Here is an 18,399-nt window from a genome sequence, read left to right as displayed (position 1 = left end):
AGAAAGGTTGTTTTCTGCTGCTCCAGAGAAGCGGACACGGAGCAATGGATCCAAACTACACGAAAGAAGATTCCACCTAAACATTAGGAAGAACTTCCTGACAGTAAGAGCTGTTTGACAGTGGAATTTGCTGCCAAGGAGTGTGGTGGAGTCTCCTACTTTGGAGGTCTTTAAGCAGAGGCTTGACAACCATAGGTCAGGAGTGCTCTGATGGTGTTTCCTGCTTGGCAGGGGGTTGGACTCGATGGCCCTTGTGGTCTCTTCCAACTCTATGATTCTATGATTCTATGATTCTATGATTCTATGAAACTGTGGGAGGCAGTGGAAGACAGGAGGGCCTGGCGTGCTCTGGTCCAGGGGGTCACGAAGAGTCGGACACGACTCAACAACTGAACAACAACAACAACAACAGTTCAGTGAACTGCTGGCTCTTTCAAGATACCTGATAATTGTTGCAGTTGAAAATCCTATTACATACAATACACTTACACGCCAAGAACATGAGAAAAGTCCTGCCGGATCAAGACAAAGGTCCATCTAGAGTTTTTAAAGCAGAGGTTAGATGGCCATCTGTCAGAGATTATTTAGCCGCAATTCCTGCACTGCAGAGGGTTGGAATGGATGACCCTTAGGACAATTCTACGATTCTGTTATCCTTCTCTTGCAGTAGCCAAGTAGATTGAAACCTGCAAACCGGACCTGAGAGCAATAATGTTCTCACCACTTGCAGTTCCCAGCAACTGGTATTCAAAGGAATACTCCCTCTGAAAGTGAAGACAGAACAAAACCATCGTGGAAGCAGGTAAAAGGTAAAGGACAGTTACCTAAGTCCAGTCAAATTCGACTAATGGGTGCGGTGCTGATCTTGCTTCAGGTCGGGGGAGCCGGCGTTTGTCCACAGAAAGCTTTTCTGGGTCATGGGGCCAACATGACTAAATCACTTCTGGTGCAACAGGACACCGTGACAAGTGCCAGAGTGCACAGAAATGCCATTTACCTTCCCGCCGCATTGGTATCTATTTATCTACTCACACTGGTGTGCTTTCAAAATGCAAGGTTGGCAGAAGCTGGACTGCCGACCTTCCAATCGGCAAGCCCAAGAGGCTCAGTGGTTTAGACCACAGGACCGTTGCAAGTGCAATTCATTTAATTTACAAACTGCATGTGAATCGCCGGAGTGTGGAATGTTAATCTCTTCTTTGGATATGCCACCCTGTTCAACTGGCTTTTTTAAAAAAAAAGTTGTTAAAGATTTTCTTGTGCTGCAAAACAAACAAATAAACAAGGAACAGAAAATATAGCACCTGCACTTTTAAGGTCAAAACAATCCTGTATTGACAACCTCTCGCTGCAGCAATCGTACATCATCGAACATTTCCCCCTTCAGGCTGTGGGAATCCTGTACCAAACCACACCAGTTTGGAACGACGATCCTGGAGGGTAAAGGGTGGAAGCCAGCCAGCTCCCATTCTTCCACAGCCCCACAAGCGATTTGCTGCAGTGCATCATTCCAGAAACCTTGTCACCCAAATTATGCTCTGCGCTGGGTAATCAGCAGCTCGTTAACCTTAATCATATCACCGCACTGTCACTTTCTTTTCTGCCTGTGTAAGACGGCCGGGGGTGTGTGCAGGGGGGAACGGAAACAGACCAACCACAAATGTTTGGCGCCATCACTCACGAGAACGCCTCCGTGCGACACTGCCAGCTTTTCTAGGGATGGCGAAGGCCAATCCTCTAATTGGAAGCAGGGAAAGTTCAACGGGAGAGACCCCGAGGGGGGGCAGGCATCAGCAAAATAAGAACAACGCTGCATTATGCTTTCCCCACTTCTCTGTGCAGTGACGGCATTTTGAAGGGTCCGCTGCAATCTTTTTTCCTGCGCAGAGGGGCATTTGAAGAGCTCTGCGGGATCAGGCACAAAGGAGTGTCTCCACCCCCATCTTTCTGCCTGGACACTGAGGTCCAGTGCCGAAGTCCTTCTGGCGGTTCCCTCCCTGCGAGAAGCCAAGTTACAGGGAACCAGGCAGAGGGCCTTCTCGGTGGTGGCACCCGCCCTGTGGAACGCCCTCCCACCAGATGTCAAAGAGAAGAACTACCAGACTTTTTGAAGACATCTGAAGGCAGCCCTGTTTAGGGAAGCTTTTAAGGTTTGATGCATTACTGTATTTTAATATTTTGTTGGAAACCACCCAGAGTGGAAACCTAGTCAGATGGGCAGGGTATAAATAATAAACTATTATTATTATTATTATTATTATTATTATTATTATTATTATTATTATTATTATTATATAAGCTGTCCACCATCCTGTTCTAACAGTGGCCAAATTGATGTCCCCATTGGCGTGCGGTCAGTGCACTGGGGAACTAGAATAGTCTCCTAAATGTTTCCCTGGTGCCTCCTTCCCAAAGCCCAGGAAGCTTCTACCCAGCTTAGGGAGGGAGGTAAAAGGTAAAGGGACCCCTGACCATTAGGTCCAGTCATGGCTGACTCTGGGGTTGCGGCGCTCATCTCGCTTTACTGGCCGAGGGAGCCAGCGTACAGCTTCTGGGTCATGTGGCCAGCAGGACTAAGCAGCTTCTGGCGAACCAGAGCAGCGCACGGAAACGCCGTTTACCTTCCCGCTGGAGTGGTACCTAGTTATCTACTTGCACTTTGATGTGCTTTCGAACTGCTAGGTTGGCAGGAGCAGGGACCGAGCAACGGGAGCTCACCCTGTCACAGGGATTCGAACTGCCGACCTTCTGATTGGCAAGTCCTAGGCTCAGTGGTTTAACCCACAGCGCCACCCGCGTCCCTTCTAGGGAGGGAGGAGCAATGCTCAAATGTGTGACATCACATTTGCAAGCTGGCGTCTCTGGTCCTAACTGTCTCCCTTTGAAAAAGTTCACCGCATGGCCCTGGGTGCCCCTGTGGGAAGCCCACTCGCAAAAGCTGAGCGCATCAGCAACTCTCCCCTTCTGTGGTTTCCAGCGTGTCATGTTCAGAGGTACCTGCTTCCAACAGCGGAGAGTCCTCTGCTGTTGTAAACAAAATAAAGGTAAATGTAAAGGTACCCCTGTCTGTGCGGGCCAGTCGTGTCCGACTCTGGGGTTGCGTGCTCATCTCGCTCTAGAGGCCGTGAGCCGGCGCTGTCCGCAGACACTTCCGGGTCACGTGGCCAGCGTGACGAAGCTGCAGCTGGCGAGCCAGCGCAGCACACACGGAAATGCCGTTTACCTTCCCGCTATAAAGCGGTCCCTATTTATCTACTTGCACTTAGGGGTGCTTTCGAACTGCTAGGTGGGCAGGAGCTGGGACCGAAAGACGGGAGCTCACCCCGCCGCGGGGATTCGAGCCGCCGACCATGCAATCGGCAAGTCCTAGGCACTGAGGTTTTACCCACAGCGCCATCCGCGGCCCTGTAAACAAAATAATCTGCCCTTTTTCCTTTATGGGGTATCCAAGGGCCCGTACAGAGTCCTTACGTAGGTTCCCTATTGGTAGGAGAAAATAACAGAGGCCAACCAGAGAATATTGAGAAGCAAAGCAGCTAGTAAGCCTGATCTTTATTGATCTGTTGCAACAGGGTGCTCCCCTCACACACAGGAGAAGGAGGAGGACCCAGAACAAAGGTGTGCCTGCCCTTATGTATAGACATTTTAAATTCCCTGCCCTGGAGCTCAAGACCACCCCTCCATACAACATACATCACAGAAGGGGTGTAACCCAAGGCCACCACCACCACATACCTACATCACAGAAAAGGCGGTCTACAGCAGAAATCTGAGTGCAGTTGTTGATCTCGTCTGACAGTTTACCTGTTAATGCTCACTTGATTGGATATCCTGGGGAGCCTGGCTAGTCTTTTGTAATGATAAATACTTAGTTCCTGAGCCAGGCCACAGGCTCACCCTATTCAAACACAGACATAATGATAAATACCGTATTTTTTGCACCATAACACTCACTTTCTTCCTCCTAAAAAGTAAGGGGAAATGTCTGTGCGTGTTATGGAGGGAATGCCTACGGGTGGCATGCCTACGGATTTTCCTCCTCTAAAAACTACGTGCGTGTTATGGTCGGGTGCGTGTTATACAGCGAAAAATACGGTACTTAGTTCCTGAGCCAGGTCACGGGCTCACCGTCTTCAAACACAGACATACCCTTAAGACAGGATTGTGAAGGAAAAGGCAATGGGGAGGCTTTTCCATTTCCTTTGACCTTGCAGAAAAAAACATTTTGGTCAGTTTGGGAACCAAAAATGGTTTCAGGTCAGTCTTCCTTGTGCTGATGTATGTACGTGCTTGGTTGGTACATTTATGAACATTTATTACATATTTAAGACTTTAAATTCTTATCGCACTACCTTCTTGCTTACGGGTGCCTCTAAGTTCAACAGCAAGGAGCAAACAGACCCCGGGGCATCACAGGTGTGCAAAAGGTACTATTCGTCCTGATTGCATGCTGGCCACTGTTAGAAAAGGACTTAGATGGGCTTGATCCAGGATGCTGTTTTCTGTTCTGATGATGGAGGGCTCTTGCCTGTGGAAATCTGATTAGCCCCAGCGAAAATCGGCTTGCTGGACCCAGCAAAGCTCTTCTCCTGACGCACTTTTCCCAGTTCCCCCCTCCAGGAAAACAGCCTGCTGTTGGAGCCAGCTGCAGAAATCTGTACCTCTTTTTCTCTCTCTGGATGCCTTCCAAGAGACAAGCTGTTTCCAGGCTTTAGCCGAGGTGGTTGGCTAAGAGCCATCCAAAAACCTAGCGAGCAAGCAGATTCGGCTCGTTGGTGCCTATTAAAGAAAATATGTAAGTCTTTTGTCTGATTAATAGCCAGGAAGAAAGATGAATTGGTCTCCTTATGGCCGAAAGCATGATATCTGCAATACCGCTGTTGGCCTTTTTTAAAAAAAATAATAATAAAGACCGGGGGGTGCAAGGAAGAAGGGGAAGTTAATTATATCCTGTCAAGAGGGGAAAGTGAAACAAAATGTTAGATTCAGGTTCCTCCAGTTGCTTTCACAAGGCCCTGCCCACCTGCTTGGCCCGGAAGGGCAAAGTCACAACTGCAGATAAGGAATGTGTCCTGGCCACCTTTATGGGCGTTGTAAAATGTGAAATGAAAAGCAGGTGGGAAATAGGCGGGGTGGAGATACAATCTTGCTAGCGTGGCTTCCTCCACAGTTCGGTTTACAGGTGTATTATTCTGCTATGGTTATTTCTCAGGTGTGAACGCTCCTTAAAACTAGGCCACGTATTAAATGTTGCAGAAAGGACTAGAAACAGGAACAGGCTCATGTAGTTCATCATCCTCTTCTCACAGTGACCAAATACCCCTGAGATGCTGGGAATAATAATAATAATAATAATAATAATAATAATAATAATAATAATAATAATAATAATAATATATTTGTACCCCGCTCATCTGGCTGGGTTTCCCCAGCCACTCTGGGCGGCTTCCAACAAAGATTAAAAATACTCTAAAATGTCACACATTAAAAACTTCCCTGAACACGGCTGCCTTCAGATGTCTTCTAAATGTTAGGTAGTTGTTTATCTCTTTGACATCTGATGGGAGGGCGTTCCACAGGGCGGGCGCCACCACCAAGAAGGCCCTCTGCCTGGTTCCGTGTAACATGGCTTCTCGCAATGAGGGAACTGCCAGAAGGCCCTCGGAGCTGGACGTCAGTGTCTGGGCTGAATGATGGGAGATGGAGACACTCCTTCAGGTATACTGGACCGAGGCCTTTTAGGGCTGTAAAGGTCAGCACCAACACTTTGAATTGTGCTCAGAAACGTTCTGGGAGCCAATGTAGGTCTTTCAAGACCAGTGTTATGTGGTCCCAGCGGCCGCTCCCAGTCACCAGTCTAGCTGCCGCATTCTGGATTAGTTGTAGTTTCCGGGTCACCTTCAAAGGTAGCCCCACATAGAGCGCATTGCAGTAGTCCAAGCGGGAGATAACCAGAGCATGCACCACTCTGGCCAGACAGTCTGCGGGCAGGTAGGGTCTCATCCTGTGTACCAGATGGAGCTGGTACACAGCTGCCCTGGACACAGAATTAACCTGCACCTCCATGGACAGCTGTGAGTCCAGAATGACTCCCAGGCTGCGCACCTGGTCCTTCAGGGGCACAGTTACCCCATCCCAGGTAGACTGCCTCTGGACCTGGGGTTCCACAAGGACATCACAGAACACTGCCGCTGGGTCAGGCCAAAGGGATCTAGTATAGGATCCTGTTCTCCCACCCAGATGCCCCAAGGGGACACTTGAAAAGAGAACATGAGCGCAACAACACTCTGTCACTCACAGTCCCCAGCCAACTGGTATTCAGGAACATCCTCCTGACACTGGAGTTAATAATAAAGCAACCATTGATTTGCAGCTATTGATAGCCTTATCCTCTGTGAGTTTACTTATCTAATTCCCCGTTTTAAAGCCATTTAAAATGCATCTGTAAGCAAATTCCAGACTTTGACTGTGAAACAAGACATCTTTTTTTCTTTTTTAAACTTTTATTTTCAATGCAAAATCACAGCAAAAATTACAAACATTGAATCCAAAATAAAGCAGTACAAATAAGAAAAAAACACAAGAAGAAAAACAAAAAACAAAAACACACATCTACAAATAAAACCCTATCATCATTCTAATCATTACGTACATATACACATATTGACTTCTTTCCTTTGTTCTAAGACCTCAAATCTTTGCAGGTTTAAAGAAAGAGAAAAATGGTGCAAAAAGTATAAAGATAGAGGTAATCTACATTAGACACAACAATTTAGAAAGAGTAAAAATTTCGAAACAAGACATCTTCTTCTTCGTCCTGAATCTCATTTGGAACACCTTGCAGTTCTAATGAGATAGAGAAAAGCACTTATTCTGCAACACACACACAAAAAAACAATTTAAATATTCCAGATTGAACCCAGTGTTCGTCCTCCTCAGAGTAGCAGACCACATTAAAAACAAAGGGTGGGTCTTTTCATTCCAATAAGTATAGCTTAGTTGTATACAATCATCTTTACTAGGAGAAAGTTATTCCTCATTTCTTTATTACAGGAAAGTAGTGTATATTTTGCATATTTGGAATGCTTAAAAAAAAATCAAGATGGTTTCATTCCACTCACATTCCAAAAGAGGGATAAGCAGATAGAAGCATCAAGACAATTCACCTCTTATCTTTAAAGGCTAAAAAAGGAAAGGAAGTCTCCCATATCTAGGGGAGATTTGAAGAGACTTCATTTTCAGTGTGTGGGGAGAGAGGGGAGCCCAGCAGAGGCAAAGTGTAGGCAGCAGCAAGGAGGAACACATGTTTTGTCCCACATTAGATTTATGAAAAAAAGAAATAAAAATATTTTTCTTATTGATGCTCCTGACTTACAAATATGCTTTCTGTTTGACTGAAGTTGGCTGTATTGGTTTTGACAGAGTTAAGCTTGCACTTAACTCCACTGCAAGACACATTTTACGGTAATTTCCCGTTTACAATTACGTCGCAATTTATGAGAAATGTCTGCTCTTCCCAATAATCCTGGCATTGCCTCTAATCCCTCGGCAAATGACTTTACCCAATATAGCCGCCATCCCCTAAATCAATCTTCTGTTCCTATAGTTCTGGGCACCTCTCCATTTAAAGGATATTGTAGGGTTGGAAAATATTATTTTAAAGGGCAAGCAAAATATTAGTATGGCTTCCTCCTCAGTTCAGGACGCAGTGATGGCTACCAACTTGGGTGGTTTGAAAGAAGATTAGACGAATTCCTGGAGGATCAAGTTATCAGTGATGACTAGCCGTGATGGCAATGTTCTGCCTCTGCAATCAGAGGCAGGAATGCGTCTGAATATCAGTTGAAGGAAAACAGGATGCGGGCGGCGCTGTGGTCTAAACCACTGAGCCTAGGGCTTGCTGATCAGAAGGTCGGCGGTTTGAATCCCTGTGACGGGGTGAGCTCCCGTTGCTCTGTCCCAGCGTCTGCCAACCTAGCAATCTGAAAGTACACCAGTGCAAGTAGATAAATAGGTAGCACTGCGGCGGGAAGGTAAATGGCATTTCCGTGCGCTCTGGCACTCATCATGGTCCTCCGTGCGCCAGTAGTGGTTTAGTCCTGCTGGCCACATGACCCGGAAAACTGTCTGTGGACAAACGCCAGCTCCCTCGGCCTGAAAGCGAGATGAGCGTTGCAACCCCATAGTTGCCTTTGACTGGACTTAACCGTCCAGGGGTCCTTTACCTTTTTACCTGCCTGAAGGAAAACACAGAAGGGAGAGGGCTGTTGTGGTTGAATCCTGAGGGTTTCCCACTGAGGCATCTCTGTGCCCACTGTAGAAGAGGAAGCTGAACTACCGGTACTTGATCCTGTGGCCTGATCTAGCTAGAGGGCTTGTCTGATGTTCCCATGGAACCTCCAGGTTCAAAAGCAGTCTACCTTGATTACAGTGGTACCTCGCAAGACGAATGCCTCGCAAGACGAAAAATGCGCAAGACGAAAGAGTTTTCCGTTTTTTGAGTCGTTCCACAAGACGAATTTCCCTATGGGCTTGCTTCGCAGGACGAAACGTCTTGCGAGTTCTTGCGAGTTTGTTTCCTTTTTCTTAAAGCCGCTAAGCCGTTAAGCCACTAATAGCCGTGCTTCACAAGACGAAAAAACCGCAAGACGAAGAGACTCGCGGAACGGATTAATTTCGTCTTGCGAGGCACCACTGTACTAGGTTATTAGGGGCATTTGGTCATGGTGTGAACAGGAAGTCAGACTAGGTGGATCAGTGGCCTGCTCCAACTGGACTATATATCTATATCTATATATAGGGTCTAAACCACACAGCCTAGGACTTGCCGATCAGAAGGTCGGCGGTTCGAATCCCCGTGATGGACAGGGTGAGCTCCCGTTGCTCAGTCCCAGCTCCTGCCAACCTAGCAGTTCAAAAGCACGTCAAAGTGCAAGTAGATAAATAGGTACCGCTCTGGCAGGAAGGTAAACAGCGTTTCCCTGCGCTGCTCTGGTTCGCCAGAAGCGGCTTAGTCCTGCTGGCCACATGACCCGGAAGCTGTACGCCGGCTCCCTCGGCCAATAAGGCGAGATGTGTGCCGCAACCCCAGAGTCGTCCGCGATATTTTTATTAAATTTTCTTTTTTACAATTTAGAAAATTCATTTAAAATATCAATGACTTCCCTTCTTCTCTTTCCATGGTCCATTTTGCATAACATAAATCCCTGCATATTTTAGATAAACTAAACCATTCAGTATTCCCTTATCACATCCGTCAAAACTTATTTACACTGTTGAATTTATCTTAATGCTGCCAACGTTTTCAAGCGTACACAATTCCCCCCATATATTCAATAAACATTTTCCAATCTTCTCTAAAAGAAGGTTCTTCTTGTTCTCTTATTCTATATATTAAGTCCGCAAGCTGCACATATTCTATCAGAAGAAGTGTGCATGCACACGAAAGCTCATCCCAAGAACTAACTTAGTTGGTCTTTAAGGTGCTACTGGAAGGAATTTTTTTATTTATATTCTATCAGTTTAAGTTGCCATTCTTCTTTAGTTGGGACCTCGCTTGTTTTGGGCTAACAAAACACGGGCCACTGTAGTGGCATACATAAAGAACCTTTCCTTATGTTCTTAAAAAATATTTGTATTCTAATAAATAATAAGTAATAAATAATAAATAAAAAGGTGTATAATGCGAGGAATGACATACAATATTAGAGAGAGAGAGAGAATGAATGTATATATTCATTACTCTTACATGAGCAAATTCTTGGAATAATAATAATTACAGAATATACACTTAAATACTACAGTAATGGGTAAAAGAGGTGTGGCGTTAACTGATGCCACACTCAAGATGGCGCTTCTCCATTCAAAGTAACAGGGAAAGAGCGCCCCCTCGAGGAAAGAAAGCTTCACAAACTCGTGCTCAGCTTAGCCCATAGAGGTTTCAAAAGGCTAGAGCGACACGTTTAGCTGAAACTTCCGGCAAAATGTGAGCGTAGACAGCAGTCGTTGCTCTAGCCGTTCGCATCTCTATGATGGAAGCGCGGGAAACTAGTTCCCTTGGAGATAGCGGAAGTGCTCATAAAGTCTGCGACGGCGTTTGTCACTCTAGGCCTGCTTTGTCTACTCTACGGGCTCTAGCTAGGTTTTGAGCAACACTCAAGATGGCGACACCGGGGGCGGGAAAAATGTCCTCTTAAATTATACCGCCCCTGCGGCTCCCTTCGCACCACAACTTCCCAATATTAAAAAGTACTTTCGTGGCTCTCTGCGTTGTGCGCTTGCCAGGACGTATGATATATTACCTTTTTTAAAAAGTTAAAGAGATGCTTCAGTTCCGCCACACACAAAATGGCGGCTCCTCACGGTCTTCGGATTCCTGTACGGTTCGCCGCCGAGGACAAAAAGCGAATCCCCGAGCGCCGCGCATGCGCAGAATGCCGGCTCCGCTTCCTGCTCAGTGACTAAGCTGCGGCTCTTCGGGGAAAGATGGAGGTTCCGGCGCCGTTCTCGCTGCCGCCGTTTTGGGCCGGTGGTCCCGCTCCGGGGGCGCTTTACTCACCGCCCTGCCCGGGAAACGCACCCGGGGTCCAGGCCGAGGGCGTCACCAGGACTCTGTAAGGGGGCTGGGGGGGGGAGGCTGAGCGCCCCCAGTTAGGCCTCAAAGGGGGGAGAGAAAATGCGCCTGTGATGTCACCTTGCTGACGTCACACCAGGTTGCTGACGTCTCTGGGTGAGGGGTGGGCAGGAGGGAGGGTTGGGGGAAAGAATGGCTAAATTAGACAAATTATATCTTGTTTAAATGGGCGTTTATTTATTTCAGAGGTGGGGGCCTCTGTGGCCCCATCCGGATGTTGCTGGACTCCAACTCCCAGCACACCGCCCCAAGCAATGAACAAGGGTTCAATTATATCCCGATTTCCCCATTTAGCCCATCAGCATCTAAATAAATGGACCAAATTCACAGGTCATATCCTGATCTGGCGGGGATGAGGGTATAGAGATATGCTGCAGCTATTTGTGAAGGTTTTAGGTACAGGTATTGTGAGTTTTATTTATGAAGGATTTAGGTATAGGTATTGTGACCCGGTGGGACGCGGGTGGCGCTGTGGGTTAAACCACAGAGCCTAGGGCTTGCTGATCAGAAGGTCGGCGGTTCGAATCCCTGCAACGGGATGAGCTCCTGTTGTTCGGTCCCTGCTCCTGCCAACCTAGCAGTTCGAAAGCACAAAGTGCAAGTAGATAAATAGGTACCACTCCAGCGGGAAGGTAAATGGCGTTTCCGTGCGCTGCTCTGGTTCGCCAGAAGCGGCTTAGTCATGCTGGCCACATGACCCAGAAGCTGTACGCCGGCTCCCTTGGCCAATAAAGCGAGATGAGCACCGCAACCCCAGAGTCGGCCACGACTGGACCTAATGGTCAGGGGTCCCTTTACCTTTATTGTGAGTTACATGTGTTGTTAGTCACTTGGAGACTTCCAGGTAATAAGCAGCTAAGAAGCCTAATAGAAAATAATACCCTCTTACAACATCATCTACATCAGTTTGGTATTATATGTTAGGAGGGACTTGTTAGCTCTGCCTGGGGTGGAGTGTCTGTCCCAAGGCGGTGGGGGCAGAGTGGGAAATAGGTGTTGTGTGAACAAGCAGCGTTTTGTGGGGTTAGATTTGACTGCCTCAAAGGGAGAGAGCACAAAATGCTAGTGCAGGAGGCTGACTTATACCAAGTCAGTCCATTTAGTTCAGTGCTGCCCACACTGACTGGCAGCAGCTCTCCAGAGTTTCAGGCAGGGGACATTCCCAGCCCTGTCTGAGGATGCCAGGAATTAAACCTGGGAACTTCTACATGCCTAGCAGATGTCCTACCACTGATCTACAGCCCTTTCCTCCAATAAGGAGTCAAGTAGGAAGAGGCACTCGAACACAGCAGGAGATGTGGGGCTGCTTTGCCATTTCTTCCAACTCAAGTTATTCCCCGCAGAGAAGGGGGAGCTGCAAGCTGACCCTCTGATGCTTCTTTTTCCCCTCAAAGGAGCCCCATGGTGACAGGCACCTCAGTCCTGGGGGTGAAGTTCAACGGAGGGGTTATGATTGCGGCCGACATGCTGGGCTCCTATGGGTCGCTCGCCCGCTTCCGCAACATCTCCAGGATCATGAAGGTCAACGACAGCACCGTGCTGGGGGCTTCGGGCGACTATGCTGACTTCCAGTACCTCAAGCAAGTCATTGAGCAGATGGTGTAAGTCCGAAGTTCTCCAAACCAACGGCAGGGAGCAGTTTCTCCCAACAAGAGCTGGGAGCAGATGGAGGCCTTTTAAGCCTCTAATTCACCTCCTCCAGGCTCCGCCCTCTCCTGGAGAAATGTAGAACTTTAAAGAACAAACCTGAAGACAGACACTCCTCCTCCTCCTCCTCTGTCCCATAGCCTGCCTCCTGGTGCACCTCCTACACTGCTGGACTGACAGAGGCACCTATGAGAGTCCCAGCTCTGGCCCTGGGGGTCCTGGAGGTTATTCTGGGGGCTTCTGTCTGTCAGGCTCTGTATCCCTCCGATATCCAGCAGCCAGCTTCGAGCCCTGAACTGTTAGTGTAATCTAAAAATAGGCTTTAAATGATTCTTGCATAGTTTTGCCTCCCAGCAGCCGGGTTTCCTTAGCAATAGACTTCTATATTAGACGTTCTCTGATAGTGGCTGTTACTCTGTCCGGATGATTGAAGAGCAGAGAGATGGAATGATTCCGTGTATACAGTTTTACTTTGTTTTTCTTAGACCAGTAGTTGCATAAGTTGTACAGTGGTACCTCGAGTTACAAACGCTTCAGGTTGCAAACTCCTCTAAACTGGAAGAGTTACCTCGATTACCTAGAACTTTGCCCCAGGATGAGAACGGAAATCGTGTGCTGGTGGCGCAGCAGCAGCAAGAGGCCCCATTAGCGAAAGCATGCCTCTAGTTAAGAACAGTTTCAGGTTAAGAACGGACCTCCGGAACGAATTAAATTCGTAACTAGAAGTACCACTGTAATGTTAATTTTCAGCAAATACTTTAAGTAGAACAGGAGTGGATGAGGTGTTTATTCCCACATGGGTATTCACCAACAGATGAGCTGAACCAAGAAAGAAGATCTTGGAAGACTTTCTGGGTGACTGCAGACCGAGAAAGGAGCCCCAAATGATTGGCATAGTGTGCCGACATGAACTTAGCCTGGTTCCTTAGCTGGCCCTTACGTAGTCTGCGACTGTGTGTCTGGGTTATTGCTGGATTCAGGCGTCAAAATGGGGGGTTCCCTATTCAGCCCCAAGCCCGAGGTTCCCCACTCCTTGCTGTAGAGCACCAGGTGCTGCATCTAATCTGGCTTCCGCCCTGCAGGATCGACGAGGAGCTCCTGGGAGACGGCCACAGCTACAGCCCCAAGGCCATTCACTCCTGGCTCACCCGAGCCATGTACAGCCGCCGGTCCAAGATGAACCCCCTCTGGAACACTGTGGTGATAGGCGGCTTCAGCAACGGAGAAAGGTAAGTCATCCTGGGGTGCGATGGGCAGAAAGGTTGGGAGCGCTGTTGGAATCAGCATTCAGATAGGATGGGATGAGACTTCTGGCTAAAGTGCCCTGCCTGCCTTTTTATGTGGAGAGGGTTCATCCTGGAAGATGAAGCTTTCAGTGGCTACTACTCATGTTGGCTGGGACGCGGGTGGCGCTGTGGGTTAAACCACAGAGCCTAGGACTTGCCAATCAGAAGGTTGGTGGTTCGAATCCCCAAGACGGGGTGAGCTCCCGTTGCTCGGTCCCTGCTCCTGCCAACCTAGCAGTTCGAAAGTGCAACAAGGTGCAAGTAGATAAATAGGTACCACTCCGGCGGGAAGGTAAACGGCGTTTCCGTGCACTGCTCTGGTTTGCCAGAAGCGGCTTAGTCCTGCTGGCCACATGACCCGGAAGCTGTACGCCCGCTCCCTTGGCCAGTAAAGCGAGATGAGCGCTGCAACCCCAGAGTCGGCCACGACTGGACCTAATGGTCAGGGGTCCCTTTACCTTTACCTTACTCATGTTGGCTCTGCTCTTGCCTCCCTGCCAGAAGCAGCCATGCTTCCGAACACCAGTTGCTGGAAACTGCAGGAGGGAGAAGGCTCTTGTGACAGAGTCCTGCTTGTGGTTTTCCCACTTAGGCAATTGGGTGGCCGCTGTGACAAGAGGGTGCTGGTCTACGTGGGTGCTTGGCCTGATCCAGCTAGAGGGCTCTTCCAATGTTCCCTTTTTTGGTTTTGTTTTGTTTATTTACTTATTTATTGATATCTCAATACATATGCCCAGCGGAGGACCTTAAGGTCCATAAATAGCAACACCCTAGAGGTCCTAAGGAAGTCAGATTAGCCTCAACCAGAGCCAGGGCCTTTTCAGCACTGGCCCTGGCCTGGTGGAACGCTCTGCCTCATGAGACCAGGGCCCTGCGGGATCTGATTTCTTTCTGCAGGGCCTATAATACAGAGTTGTTCCACCTGGCCTTTGGCTTGGAATCAACTTGATTCCCCTCCCCCTCTTTCCTTTTCCCTTTCTCCTTCTGTGATGGAACTCCTATTTGGGAACTTCCCTCCCTGGTTTTTTTCTGACCCACGTAGGACCAGTCTGGATAGTTGGCCTCGGTGAAGATTTGATGTTTTCATCCCCCAAAAGTTGTTGGCTTGAGTTTCTACTGAAATGAGGCTGCATTTTAATGTTGTACTTAATCCTGTTTTTAAGTTGTATTGTAATCCATTGTTTTTATACCTGGTGTTAGCCGCCCTGAGCCCAGTCTTGGCTGGGGAGAGTGGGGTATAAATAAATTTATTATTATTATTATTATTATTATTATTATTATTATTATTATTATTACTAAAGCCTCCCCCCCTCTCAGTTTCCTAGGTTACGTTGACATGCTCGGGGTGGCGTATGAAGCCGCTTCTCTGGCGACGGGATACGGTTCTTACGTGGCGCAGGTAAGTGTCTCAGGCGGAGGCGCCACACGTCTCATGTTAAGAGGTGCCCAGCCGCTTTTGGTTGGCCACTGTGAGACCAGGGGGCCCAATGAGCCATGGGCAGGACTCTTCTGGCCTTCTCAGTTCCCCCTGCTTGCGGCTGCACAGCTGACGGTTTTATTTCTCCCGCTCTATCACAGCCACTGATGAGGGAAGCCCTGGAAAATAAGCCTGTCCTGTCTAAGCAGGAGGCCAGAAGCCTCCTTGAACGCTGCATGAAAATCCTCTACTACAGAGACGCCCGCTCGTTCAACAGGGTGAGTCTCCCACTGTACATCTTGGCTTTAGAACCATGGAAGGGTGGGACTTTGCGACCTTCCTGGTGTCAGGATTTGCACCTCTCACCAGCCCTGGCCAAAGGTCACAACTGATGCTGGCAGACGGCCTCAGGAGGTCCTGTTTAAGGCAAATGTGTCTGGCAATAGGGTCTGACCCAGGGGTCTGCAACCTTTAAGACAAAAGGAGCCACTTGGACCCATTTCCGAAGAAAAAAAACCTGGGAGCCGCAAAACTCATCATTATAAAAATAACTTTTTTGTCATTATTTTATTATTTCTTTGTTTGATCCCTCAGAATTACCCCTCCTCAAAGAAATAAACGTTAAATTAACAAGTTACCTTTTTTTTTGTGTGTGTTCTTCACTCCCCTTCAAAACAGTGACCAGCGTACATGCCCCCTTTCAATGCAGTGACCAGCGTACATGCCCCTTACAATGTAGCGGGCGGGCGGGAAGGTGACGTCGGGACGGTGTGTGACTAACGCACGCACCGCCCCCATACGACGTCACAGCCAGCACAGTGCCCGCCACAGTGGGGAGTGTCGGGGCGCACAATGCACCTCCTCCCCTCGCCAGTATCCGCCCCGGAGCCGCGGCAAAGGTGTAAAAGAGCCACGTGCGGCTCCGGAGCCGCGGGTTGCAGACCCCTGGTCTAACCTATCACTCTTCTTTCTCTCAGTACGAGCTCACGACGGTGACAGAGAAAGGCGTGGAAGTAGAAGGGCCCATCTCCTCCGAGACCAACTGGGAAATAGCACACCTGGTCAGGTAAGCACAGCTCCCTTTGGATGGGCTTTCCAATGAAGCAGTTTGCGGCTGGCACAGTACAGGAAAACTCCCAAGCTACCTACATAACCTTTGGGAAGGTGGCATTTTTGGACCCTGCACTGTCTGGACACCCTCAGAGAAACCCCCTCGGCTGTCCAGAACATCAGAGAGGGCCCTCATGGAAGTTCCAGCTCCCTCTGAAGTTTTGGGGTTAGTAGCAGCTTACAAAAGGGGCTTCCTTTGTTCCCCCAAGTTGTGGAACCCGCTTCCCAGAGGCGAGGCCAGCTATGCAGATTTCGGCTCAAGACTTGCCTCTTCACCACACTTGCGAGGGTCTCTCTATTTTTGTGATTGTCATGTTTTGGACTGTGTTTGAGTCATGTGTTTTTAAATTGGCATTGTCCTTTTCTTGCCCAGGGAGCCATCCAGCCCCTTTAGAGCTCCTCCCAGGTTACACCTCTTCAGCATGCTACATCCACTACCAGCCATGATCTGTGAGACCAGACGCTTGGCTAGATGGGTCATTGGGCCAAGCTTCTTCTTAACTTCTTGCCTGTGCCCTCAAGTGTGTTTTCCTGGCCAAAAGCCATCCCTGAACTGCAATGATGCCTATAGAAGGGTGTGTAGAAACCTCCTTGACCTTTGCTTGGCCTCTAGCCTACTGGGCAGTGAACATCTTATCCACGGCGCACCTAAAGCTCCCCACAAGGGAATGTGGTCTTCGGTGTATAAAAGGTCCCCCTGCCTCATACCCTCCAGATTAGCTAGGTTTTGGGTGTTTATACAGTGGTGCCTCGCAAGACGAAAAGAATCCGTTCTGTGATTCTCTTCGTCTAGCGGTTTTTTCGTCTTGTGAAGCAAGCCCATTGAAGGATTAGCGCTATTAGCGGCTTATCTGCTGATCGGATCAGCTGATAAGCGGCTTAGAAAAAGGGGGGAAGGGGGGGGAACAGCAGGAACTCGCAAGACATTGTCGTCTTGCGAAGCAAGCCCATAGGAAATTCGTTTTGCGAAGCACCTCCAAAACGGAAAACTCTTTCGTCTAGCGAGTTTTCCGTCTTGCGAGGCATTCGTCTTGCGGGGCACCACTGTATATGAACCTTGAAAGGAATATGTAGGTTTTAGAGGGAATGACTGGCTCCTAGCAAGAGCCACGCACACCTCTGCGACCAAACTTAGCAAACCTTCTCATAGCGACATTCTGAACATGGTTAAATGTATCTAGTATCCCTGGGCCCAAAGGCTGTAGTAATTCCATATTCATACCCTAAATACTGTGCTTCATTTTGTCTTAAAAACGATTTCCTGTTCTGTAACCATTTCTAGATATCGTGCAGCTCTTATCTCCTGCTAATTTGGGTACTGCCAACCTAATTTCCCCCCATTTCCTCCCCTCTCTGCAGCGGCTTTGAATGAAGCTCAAGAGCTCGTGGGCAGTCTCTGTTCCCGTCAAGAGATAATCCCAAATCCCTTGCAATGCTGTTTGATGCCTAATGTTTCGGCAGCTCCTCAGACCATGTTTTCTTTTTTTGTAAACAGAATAAATGAGGTTTAGACTCTTTGCCTGTATGTACATGTCATGATTCTTATACTTTCACTGTAACTTTCCAGTTTTCTCTGCTATAAGCTTCCTGTCAACCTGAATCGGGCATTCCTGATCCTGTGTCATCTTAAAGCGTTGCTGGCTTCTCCCCTTTCTGAGCTTGTCAGACTAATCTTGTGGTGAGGCTGTTTGTGTGTGTCGGGGGACGGGACGACACTTATAATTAAAGAGAGTGGGAGGTGCATTCTTTTAAAAAATGCTTCTCCATCTACTGAAAGCTCCCAGAAAATTCACTGCATTGTAGAAAGCTGACACATCAAGGAAGAAGCCCGCAGTCCAGCCTTTCTTGGCACTCTGATTTTCTACCACCAGGGGAATGTATTATTTGATGTAGGGGGAATTGGTCAGACTCTGGGGCTGAGGGCTAAACTGAATGTGGCATATCAGTCATGTGTTTAGTGACTGTGTGAATGGGTCCGTCCTTTAGGGGAAAATTAACGTAATCACTAATGAACATAGCTGTCGACTTTTCCCTTTTCTTGCGAGGAATCCTATTCGGAATAAGGGAATTTCCCTTTTAAAAAAGGAAAAGTTGACAGCTATGCTAATAAATGGTGCTGTTTGGGCCTGTGTGGTTCAGTGCCAACACAGATCCAGAGAATGCACATGGACACTTCGCTTGCGTAGTAGATGAGAAGAAAAAAGTGGCAGAGATTGGAAGCCCACTTTCTGCAATTTGACAGGCAGATAGATACAGGCTCAGAGTTTGCCACCCTTGCTGTTACCAATCTCATTCTTAAACCCCTG

The 18,399-nt window shown here is 48.1% G+C and overlaps 1 protein-coding gene across 1 annotated transcript; it reads left to right on the top strand.

Moving 5' to 3' along the window:
- Positions 1-10,449: 10,449 nt before the first annotated feature.
- Positions 10,450-17,610, top strand: PSMB4 (proteasome 20S subunit beta 4). Its single transcript, XM_081173845.1, has 7 exons — positions 10,450-10,613; positions 12,028-12,234; positions 13,363-13,509; positions 14,884-14,965; positions 15,145-15,261; positions 15,961-16,049; positions 17,453-17,610. Exons 1-7 carry the CDS (start codon positions 10,486-10,488, stop codon positions 17,463-17,465), a joined length of 783 nt encoding a protein of 260 aa, XP_081029971.1. The 5' UTR covers positions 10,450-10,485; the 3' UTR covers positions 17,466-17,610.
- Positions 17,611-18,399: the final 789 nt, after the last annotated feature.

This window comes from Podarcis bocagei (genome assembly GCF_964188305.1).
Source record: "Podarcis bocagei genome assembly, chromosome: 16".
Taxonomy (NCBI): domain Eukaryota; kingdom Metazoa; phylum Chordata; class Lepidosauria; order Squamata; family Lacertidae; genus Podarcis; species Podarcis bocagei.
Note: the sequence above shows the minus strand (reverse complement) of the source record. Positions and strands in the feature narration are given on the sequence as shown.